This window comes from Ptychodera flava (assembly GCF_041260155.1).
Source record: "Ptychodera flava strain L36383 chromosome 3 unlocalized genomic scaffold, AS_Pfla_20210202 Scaffold_26__1_contigs__length_13983176_pilon, whole genome shotgun sequence".
Lineage (NCBI taxonomy): Eukaryota > Metazoa > Hemichordata > Enteropneusta > Ptychoderidae > Ptychodera > Ptychodera flava.
The window spans coordinates 4258793-4269724 of record NW_027248280.1 but is presented as its reverse complement, the minus strand read 5'-3'; the positions used below and the strand labels follow the sequence as shown (position 1 = coordinate 4269724).

Below are 10932 nucleotides of genomic sequence, written 5' to 3'. Positions count from 1 at the left end.
ACCATAATGTTCTCGTTGAGCTACTAAACAATTCTGCTTTTCATCAGCTGTTTCATATTAACCAACGCTGATATGGCCCTCAGCGCTTTAGCTACTTGTCAATCAATTAGCAGAGGTGTTTGGCTGATTGTACGTATTCATCACCCGATATCAGAGTGAATCTTCCGTGTTCTGTAACAGCGCACATGGGAAGGGCAAGACCATTAACCTTTGACACATATACAGACAGACAGACAGACAGACAGGCTGAGATTCAGACGAACAGTCCGACACACGGACTGCGAAACGTTATTATGATTATTAAACCAATGGTATAACCAATTGTGATGGCAAAACTATTTTTCTCGCAAGTCCTTCTTGCATTGATTTGATTCACGGGTGGCGTGAAAATCACGTTACCGCATACGTTTATGATTATAAAAAGTGTTGACCATTTTGATAAACATCATGCCTCAGCTATGACATATTTCTTTTATTAGGTAGGACCTGTTTCACCCTACTCATATGTTGTCTAATAAACGCATATTATGCGGTCGTTTCGAAATTGATCTCCGTGACCTGTTTTTAAATATATTTTTCTCGTTTATAGTTAGTGGTTATGCGAAATTTACTGGTTGCAGAATCATTTTGCATTGCTTTCACGCAGACAAACAAGAAAGTTACACATTTTGTTTAATTTCAAATCTCGTGATGCATTATCATAATTAATCTGCTTTCTTTCAGTGTAAATAGGCGTGTTATGGATAGAGATATTTCTAAAGATATTTTCATTTCAAGGTTCAAAGAAGGTGATGAATTGTTTGCCTAAAAGCTTTAAGTAGTTACAATTTTTGATACTCTTTACCAGTGTTTTGATCTTATTATGATTAGTGTATTCCGTTTACTAGTTTACTGACATAGCTTGAATTCAACTCTATTGTTTTCTATGGTCGAGCCATACCTGTACAGAGGAAAATGTGGTGAAATGTTGAGCATTTGAAATGGCAAATACATATCTCTTAAAGACTCTCAGTACATATAGGGAAATCGAGGCGTGGAAAGAGCTATTGCAGTTGCCAACAATAATACTTCAATTTACATATACTTTAGCTAGAGTCTACAATGTTAGTTAAGGATTTATGTATGTTTTTTTGTGGATAAAAAATGTTTGACCATTTTGATAAACATCATGCCTCAGCTATGACATATTTCTTTTATTAGGTAGGACCTGTTTCACCCTACTCATATGTTGTCTAATAAACGCATATTATGCGGTCGTTTCGAAATTGATCTCCGTGACCTGTTTTTAAATATATTTTTTCTCTTTTATAGTTAGCGGTTATGCGAAATTTACTGGTTGCAGAATCATTTTGCATTGCTTTCACGCAGACAAACAAGAAAGTTACACATTTTTTAAATTTCAAATCTCGTGATGCATTATTATAATTAATCTGCTTTCTTTCACTGTAAATAGGCGTGTTATGGATAGAGATATTTCTAAAGATATTTTCATTTCAAGGTTCAAAGAAGGTGATGAATTGTTTGCTTAAAAGCTTTAAGTAGTTGTAATTTTTGATACTCTTTACCAGTGTTTTGATCTTATCGGGATTGGTGTATTCCGTTTACTAGTTTACTGACATAGCTTGAATTCAACTTTATTGTTTTCTACGGTAGAGCCATACCTGTACAGAGAGAGGAAAATGTGGTGAAATGTTGAGCATTTGAAATGGCAAATACATATCTCTTAAAGACTCTCAGTACATATAGCGAAATTGAGACGTGGAAAGAGCTATTGCAGTTGCCAACAATAATCCTTCAATTTACACATAATTGAGCTAGAGTTTACAATGTTAGTTAAGGATTTAAGTATATATTTTCGCGGAAGTTAATGTATTAGACAAATAAACTATTTTGCTGTAAAAAATATATGTATGCTTTGAAGTGTCGCTCCTTAAACTCCCTGAAGGGCATAATATTGGGCTTTTTATTTTGCTTCCATTTTAAGAACCGTTCTGTATCTAAAAGCGGGTTATAACAAATCCCCCCTAAATGATTGGAATATACAGTGAGTAGTATCTTTGGCATGGTCATTTAAAATAGTCGGTGGCGAACACGTCAGATTTTTAGATTAATGATTTTGTACTATCCTTGGGAAACGGAGATACGACTTCTAAAAAAAGGCTCCATACGTAAACATCAAAATGTAGACGCCGTGCCGTACTGTTCCGATGTAAAGTGCAAAATATTCTAAATGGTTTATTGGTTAAAATTCTCAATGGACGTGAATGCTTGGAAACTTTCATCGTTATATATAGACACATACCTGATACACTCGAACGGGTTTTTCTAGCATTTGACCTGTGCAAATTCACTAGGAAATATTTTCAGTCCCGTCGGCTTCATTGCAGTCACTGCTTAGTAATTGCGATGCGATGAATACTACTTCAAAAATTCCAAATTGGTGGTAGCGATTTCAATATTGTGTCAGACTCTAATGAGATCATTGACCTCTCGACTTGAATTCAATAACACTGCATTGGTAGACACTTCGATGTATTGATCAGACAGTACGTTGTATTTTAACTACTTTTGTCAAAAAAGTACATTTATGAAACAAATATAATAAACATACATACAAAAGCTATAACCATTGGCCCTTTGAGGACAGTAGCACCGTCTGCTTTCTTAGGAGGGTTGTAGTTGGGTGCTGCACAGACTTATTTAATGTACGTCGATGGGAGTCAATGCCACAAACATGACAGACTTTCGTGCCTAGACCAATGTGTTACATGGGGTGAAGTTCTTTGAAATAATTGACAGAAGTGTTTATGAAATTCTGCAATGTCAAGGTAGCTAGAATGAGCTCAAATCTTCTGAAAAAGAATCATTTCAACAAGTCTCAGTTGACAATGGGAGATGACTAGTAAGTGCTTGAAATCGTTTGGGCAGAGCGCAAGATACGTCGTAACAATTTACAGATAAACATGTACGCCATTCATGATGGGAAATAGTCATTCAGGTACTTTGCATAAATAATTTACATGTACCTGGTTTCGATGTGCCTGCCACTTCAAATCCTTTATTTAACGTAGTAAGCATACCTCAAGAATTTCCATATGCACCTCTATTACATAACATAGTAGCAATAACAATCTTTTGAAAGGAATTTATTTTCAGTCTCATGTAAGCACTCCCATTTTTGTTCCGAGGATTGTTCGCATTTGATATTGTTTAATTTGTTGCATTTTAGAATCTGTGTTCTTTGAAATGTATTTAGAAAATGTTCAAATGTCGAATACAATTGCTCTTCACATGAACAAAATTTACGTTATTTCAATCACTTTGCCATCCCTTGACGAGCCATACTGGAAACTAGGTTTTGGTTGTTGCCTAAGACAATGGACTCTGGTTGCTTCTGTACACGAAACATTGACTAAATTTGATGTCCGTCCTGCATGCGTTAGTTAATCGATATTTCCGTATCTTTTGTTTGCTCCAGTCGGTGTTTTAATACAAAACTAACATTGTAGGCAGAAAGATACTTTGTAAACTGTGACTTTCAGATCAAAGATAATTATCCTAAAAAACTGTAAAAATCGATATTTGTTTTGACCTAAAATAATCGCATCGCTGTCACGTGTCATAAAATTATTCATCGAACGGGGTGAAAGTATATATGTGGCGGTCAGATCTGGCTACGTAAGTTACCAAAGGGCAATTTATATTGAAAAGATTGTTTGTATCATTTATATTCTTATTTCATCGAGAAAGATGTTTGTGAATTAGGAAAGTGTGTTCTTAGTCACGTTATTCGTCTGAAGTCGACTCTCAAGCCTTTCAATTTTGTCTTACCAACGGTCCATCTGTGCGAATTCAGGAACCGTAATGGAAAGTTGACATATGTTCATTTGGTATCCTAGATATTGGTAAAAATAAATAGAATACTTCAACATGAAAATTCAAAGCCTTATTACTAACAAACGAAGCCTGAACACGCTGGTTACAGAAACTCGCAAGCTATTGAAACGATCTCACCTCCTGTACTCGCACGTTTCCAATGAAACGTGCAGACAAGTGAGTGATTACTGAACTTGTGTAGCATAACCAGTAAGAAGTGTATCACTTAATTTCAAGGAGGACCTTTTTCTTCACCGGGTAAAACATATCTGATAAGTACAAAATTTAGTAAAGTTTTGTCAAGATGATGAATCATAAGGTAAACAGTCAAATAAGTATGTTAATATTGGCTCCTATAGGCGGAAAAGCAGTTGTGAATCATTCTTTAAATCGTCTTTTCCTGTGGTTGACCTCTTACAAAAATATTTATCCGCTAATATCCATGCCGATGGCTCCTCACTCCTCGAAAACGTATGACGTGCTCTCCTCCCAATCCCATTGATTGATTAGCGAAACATTGGTCACGTGCTTTGGGAGACCGGAGATTAAAGTTCACCTCAGTATAGGGCGACGGAGGCACCACATCGCCTACAGTCGCTGGACTAGTGTATTCCTTGCGCGACGGAGCTTCTACGTGAAATGTCAGACGACATGGGCGAGAATGAAGGGATTCCTCTCTCTGACAGGCAGCGTTTTCAGGACAGCGGAAAGAACTCGCTCTGCAATAGTGAGGAGACTTCCTTTACGTCTTTTAAGTTCCAGACACCTCGGACGCCGACTCATTTTCAAGACAAGGGGCTGGCATTAACGTGGGATTGCATCACGGTGCGAACAATCCCGAAGAGAAGCCGTTTTCCATGGAAACGAAACGACATCATCAACGAGCAAGCAAAAGAAATTGTCTGTAGAGGTTAAGTAAAGTGAATACTGTTCCAGTTTATGAAATGCAGCCATTTTTCCCCAAAATAGAAAGTTTGACTCAATTGTTTTACCTGTCTAGTTTGGTGTACCCGCAACTTATAACTATTGATATGATGCAAACATGCGTCGTATCAATATCATCTTCCAATCGCAGAGTTACAAAACATCATGCTTTCCATTGCTATTCATCAATTCGCATAGAGCCCGTAGCACCTTGGTAACCTGTCGATCAATTAACAGAGGTGTTCATGTGATTTCCTGTATTAATATGACGCAAGAATCAGATTGCATTTTTCTTGTTTTGTAACATGATACGATGGAAGGGCAATATCTGTAGCCTTTGACACACACGCATACAGACAGCCAGACAGGAAGAGCTACAGACGGGCAGACTGACATGAAGACTGACAAAATGGAAAGTAATAATAATTACGATTAATAATTAGCCCGTTACGATGGCGAATCGTGTTCACACAAGCCGTCAGTCCGTGCAGGGATTTAATTTGTTTGTGGCGTGAAAAATGGTGCCGCCGCATCAAGATTATAAAAGATTATATACGTATCAAGATTATAAAACATGTTTGGCCATTTTGATAGACACCATGCTTTGACTGTGACTTCTCTTGTTAGGTATGACCGATTTCAGTCTTCTTATACGTTGTTTATTCAGAGCATATTATGTTTTCGTTCCGTGATCGACCTCTGTGACCTTTTTTATTTATATTCAACTCTATTCAACTCTTTTGCAGTTAGTGGCTATGCACAACCTGGGACATTGTTAGCAATACTTGGACCAAGGTAGTATACTACATCTTGATTTCACTTAAAATCAAGATTTTTTTCTAGACTGTAGTCAATGGAAAAATCAGTGGAAAAGTCAGTGAACGTATCAAGTTACATTCCCTGCAGTTGAATTTTTATAATCGGGAAAACGATATCCACCACCATAATCGTTACTTTCCTGTGCATATCACGTGGTGCTTCAACTTGTATTTACGTCACGGTGGTATCGGCGAGTTCTTCAAAAGTATTACTGCAGTTTTGGCGACGGAATGCAATTCATAACAGATGTTATTGAGATGATCATTTTGAGGCGACGAATAACTTCACGGTCCATGCATTCACAGCAGGTCACCATCGAGTTACAAATATGTATGTTTTCGTTATTGTTGTCAGAAATTTTATAGACTTTTCATTAGATAACAAAAATAGAATTCTGTGTCCTACTGCGACCATCCTTTATCGGTCAGTCTTTTATTAACATTTATATCTGACAATCTGGTCGCTTAAACGTTTTTTTTTTAATTTTGTGGCTTACAGCGGTAGCGGAAATCCACTTACTGGACGCAATCACATTCCGTACGAAGAACGGACTGAAGTTGACGGCAATATCTTGACCAATGGTGAACCCGCAGACGACTCCATCACCGGCGATATGGCGTACGTCCAACAGGAAGACCTGTTTCTGTCGACGCTCACTGTTAGAGAGCACTTGCAATTTCAGGTATATGAGTTAATGCTAAAATGTATTTGACTCTCTTGATACATATGTCCGTCTGTGTATTTAACTTTCTTTCTCTGTCTAGGTCTCTATTCACGTCTTTCCTGACACAATAGCGCTATTATTGTTGATTGTGTTCTGTTTTAGATCTCCAATCGAGGCTCGACCTACCCGTCATTGCCAAAATCTGCTTCTTCAATTTTATATTCGCCAATACCTTCCCTCTGTCTGACTATACCCGCCGTTTCAAAAATCTGCTCGTTCAGTTTTATATATTCGCCGATTAACACACACACGCACTCTCTCTCTCTCTCTCTCTCTCTCTCTCTCTCTCTCTCTCTCTCTCTCTCAGGCAATGTTAAGAATGGATCGGGAAATAACCGGAAAGGAGAGACTTGAACGAGTTGAAGAAGTAATAGGAGAGGTAAGAAACCTATGTGTATCGGTTATTCCATATTTACCAATCAGTATTCGAAAGGAAGACGCGAAACTTGAAAACTTGCGCAAGAAACTCGCAATGTATCAAATTCCTCCACTTGTTTGCTTCGGTCTTATTGATGTCGCTGAAGAGACTTTCCTCCCCAAATTTGGCATGAAATCTAAAGCTGTACACTTTTTTGTCGATACTGGGATGTTACGCACATTACTTCTAAGGCTCACATTGAAACAAAGACAAAGGTTTAGTGAAAACAATCGTAATATTAACAGTCTACGAAGGCTATCCTATCCTGACGCTTGCGTGTTCATCTTCCATACATTACATAAATACTCTAGACAGCGTTTTAAAGAAATTTTAGAAATTCTCTACCTACATAATACTCGAGACTGACCATATTAAATGTCCCCCCCCCTGTTCACTCTATACTTCTCGCCGCCGCCGTGTGTTTTGTTTCATTCATCTGAATATTTTTGGGTGGGAATTATCATTGACTTAAGGCTTTCGATAAACGTCGCTATGAAAGATAAAATCTACATGTGTATCGTCAAAACGCTTATACAATTTGTCATTTTCCACCCAGCTTGGTCTTACGGATTGCGCCAGCACTAGGATCGGTGAAGCAGGCACTGCCAACGGGATATCGGGTGGCGAGAGAAAAAGACTCTTTGGCAGCGGAGGTCAGTCTTTACAATCCTTTATCAGTATCATTGATCATTCATGAACACTATGATTGTGATCCTAGCTATGTCCGGGTGAAACATCAATCCGCAATTCAGACCACTGTATATGATACAAGGAGGGACGTCTAACCCCGGAAGAAATAAGCCTTGTCTACTGACTCGAATAAGCGGGTCATGCAGCAGGAGCAGGAAGTAATTTTGAATCATGCAGTCAACATGAGTGTTTGGCGTCAGATGTATGCTACTTAGTATTTGTTTCCATAGGTACATTCATTACAAAAAGGCTAACTTCGTTAATTCGTCTTCAAATATTTTTTTCTTAAGGTAGTAAGTGCCTCAAAGTGAAAGATTTCAACTTTTGCTCCAACTCTCCCCCAAGGAATCTTTCAACTATTCTCTTTCAAAATCAAGAATAACCAGATATGAACTGAATATGCTCACGTGTTTTACAACAGGTTCATTATTAAGCGTTTTTGAGTTATCGTGTAAACAGACAGACAGACAGACAGACACACACACACGGACAGACAGACAGACATCGCTATGGCATAGGCCCACGTGCGAACACGTGAGCTAAAAATCGGGGCTCACCGAGCCAATTTCAGTACTGGGGAAATAAATATCCCAAGATTAACCGATATTTGAAATTCAAAATGGTCACCATTCCTGTGTTAACTCCATGGGAAAAAATATAATTTTCGAATTGTGAAAAATTAAGCCGGTAAAATGTTTTCTTTCAGCAAGAGCTTTAAAATGAACCCCAACAAGTGGTAGATCAGAAAAGTATTGTAAGAGTTTGAGAGTCCGAATGTCTGTCCGCGAGGCGCGTTCTACCTAAACTTGTTTTCTCACTCATACATTATTTGCGTTTAATTTGCGAAAGCGTTGAGTTTTCATCGACTTACGCCGTAGAGGGCAGTGGACAATTAATCCAACTGTGTGACAATAGTGAATACACGGGCGGTTTTTGATGCCGATTTAGCTCCACTTAAATTACAGTGAATAATATCGGCAGTAAGATCATGAAACTGTATAGCCGTGGGAAAATCCTGTTCCTAGGGAGTTGAAATCATGATATCGTCGTCGATTCGGGGAAGGGGTTTAAGATCGCAGGTGATGGATTCGTTTGCCAAGCGCACGATATAATCATCTCTAGTCTTTAGACCTTTAGGTTGAATACAACAGCGCTCATGTTACCCGGATAGAATTATTAACGAAAACTCCATTAAAACACACTACATCACTTTTTAAAACGAAAATGAAAAACGTAAGAGACTAATCGGACGAGTAAACAAAAATAAAGGTATAAAGATGAACCGCAAACACTCGCAAAGAAACAATATGCACATTGATTTTGCTTTTGGCAAAGAGTATATAAATGAAAACAAAATTGTATAAATGTTTATAATTTTATATCGTTAGATCTTAACAGACCCGCCCATATTGATCTGTGATGAGCCTACAACAGGACTCGATAAATTCATGGCGGAAGTTGTCGCCAGCAAATTGAGTGATTTATCGACCAGCGGACATACTATTATATGCTCTATTCACCAGCCATCGTCAGAAATATTTCAACATCTAGATAAGTAAGTACAATGTATATACTGTCATTAACTTGTTTTTGTTTCATTGCTCCTATTTTTTTTCGGGGGGGGGGGGGGTCGATATCTTGTCTGTCTTGCTGTGTATCTGTCTGGCTGTGTGTGTCAGTATCTGTCCGTCTGTGTTTCTTGCGTGTCTGTCTGTGTTTGTTTGCGTGTGTGTGTGTCTGTCTGTGTGTTTGTGTGTCTGTCTATGTATGTATGTATGTATGTATGTATGTATGTATGTATGTATGTATGTATGTATGTATGTATGTATGTATGTATGTATGTATGTATGTATGTATCTATGTCTCTATGTATGTATCTATGTGAGTAATTTATGTATATTTATATGTATCTCGAAACTACGTATATATATGTGTGTATGTATCTATGTCTCTATGTATGTATTTATGTGAGTATATATGTATATCTATGCTCGAAACTATGTATATATATATATATATATATATATATATATATATATATATTTATGAATAGACCTATGTGTGTACCTTTTGCTTTAAGAATAATAATTATGTTCCAGGGAAAGAATAACAAAAAACTTCTGATTATCTTTCGACTTTTGTCAATGAGCAGTATACTGATGCTGTGTGAAGGGCGTTGTGCTTACATGGGTCCAAGAGACGAATTGGTAGAATACTTCAGTGGTATCGGCTACAACTGTCCAGAAACCTATAATCCTGCTGACTATTTCATAGAAAAATTATCAACCGACCCAGATATTCCAGATACAGACATCCAGCAGGTAGGATTTGCATTAGACAAGCATGCTAAGTGCATCATATCATTTGATTTAGTCGTGTAATTACCAATATTGAAGCGTAAATATTTTCATTATTGACTTTTGGCTATTGGCTACAGGCAGAACAAGATGAAAGCCAATAAGTTAAACAGTTTGAAACTCTAACAAAAGGAGAACCGAGAAGTATTCATAACTTTTCCGACACTTTAAGGCAGGGAAACAGACTATCGAATTGGTGGTGAACGCAATGCATACTGCCTCTGTAACTCCATTTTCAGGACCAAAATTAGTTTCCGGATGTAAACTCAACGTTGGTACACAGAAAGGCGTTGTGAGTGTGTTTTAATTTCTGAAAAATGTATTCAGCTGTGAAATTCGTTAAAAGTATCTTCATAGACTAAACACAATCGGGACTGCTTTGGGATAATTGGATGGTGAAGTAATGTCGGTTTAATCTGCAAATGTAAGCTTATCTGCTTTTCTTTTTAAGTTACTTGTTTTTATGAGTAATTTGTAATATTACAACGTTCAGCTGTAGGGCACCTAACACTTTTGAGAAATTCAAAAAATAAGAAGATCCAATTTTCCCAAAATAGTTCCAACGTGATTGTATTTACATTTTTCTTCATGTTAAAACATTCTTTCCTTTAACATTGTACAAATTCTCTTTATCTATCCAAGACAATATGCAATTGTTTTGAACAATCAAATTACTACAACAAAGTTCAAGAAGTTCTTCGCGACCAAATGTTTAAAGGCAGAACACAGAGAAAGTCAATCATGGTAAGAGTGTTAATATGTTAGTCGTGTCGGTGTATGAATGGCTGGGTGCAGGAGGGATAATAGAGTTGTCAATAATATATATTCTAAAGGATAGTACAAATTCAAATGAAAGACTCGCCTCAAATCGAAACTTTAGACTTATTTGGAAATGTTCCTGTATATCATTTGACATATTACGCGAAACAACATCGATGTATTACTGTTACATTATTTTTTTAATTCTCTGAAACGCTTGTTTTACCTCAACCTTATGATTACCTCCTTCGTAAGTTTATACCTTATATCGAGTTCATTTTGAAAACTATTTCAACGGGAACATTAAAATTTGCAATTTAAAATTTGCGAAATCATGCTTAATTTTGCAACTACAGTTACAAATC

The 10932-nt window shown here is 37.2% G+C and overlaps 1 protein-coding gene and 1 long non-coding RNA gene across 2 annotated transcripts in view; both read left to right on the top strand.

Annotated features, from left to right (window-relative positions):
* The window catches only part of LOC139125738 (protein white-like), a 36420-nt gene that overhangs the window by 15019 nt on the left and 10469 nt on the right, over positions 1–10932 (top strand). Inside the window, exons 6-8 of the mRNA XM_070691836.1 lie at positions 8840–9006; positions 9604–9772; positions 10451–10552. Coding sequence (XP_070547937.1) covers positions 8840–9006; positions 9604–9772; positions 10451–10552 — 438 coding nt within the window. The remainder of the gene's footprint in view (positions 1–8839; positions 9007–9603; positions 9773–10450; positions 10553–10932) is intronic.
* LOC139126065 (uncharacterized) lies at positions 6178–7400 on the top strand. The gene is made up of 3 exons (XR_011550449.1): positions 6178–6301; positions 6651–6722; positions 7318–7400. It is a non-coding gene; the product is annotated as an uncharacterized lncRNA (long non-coding RNA).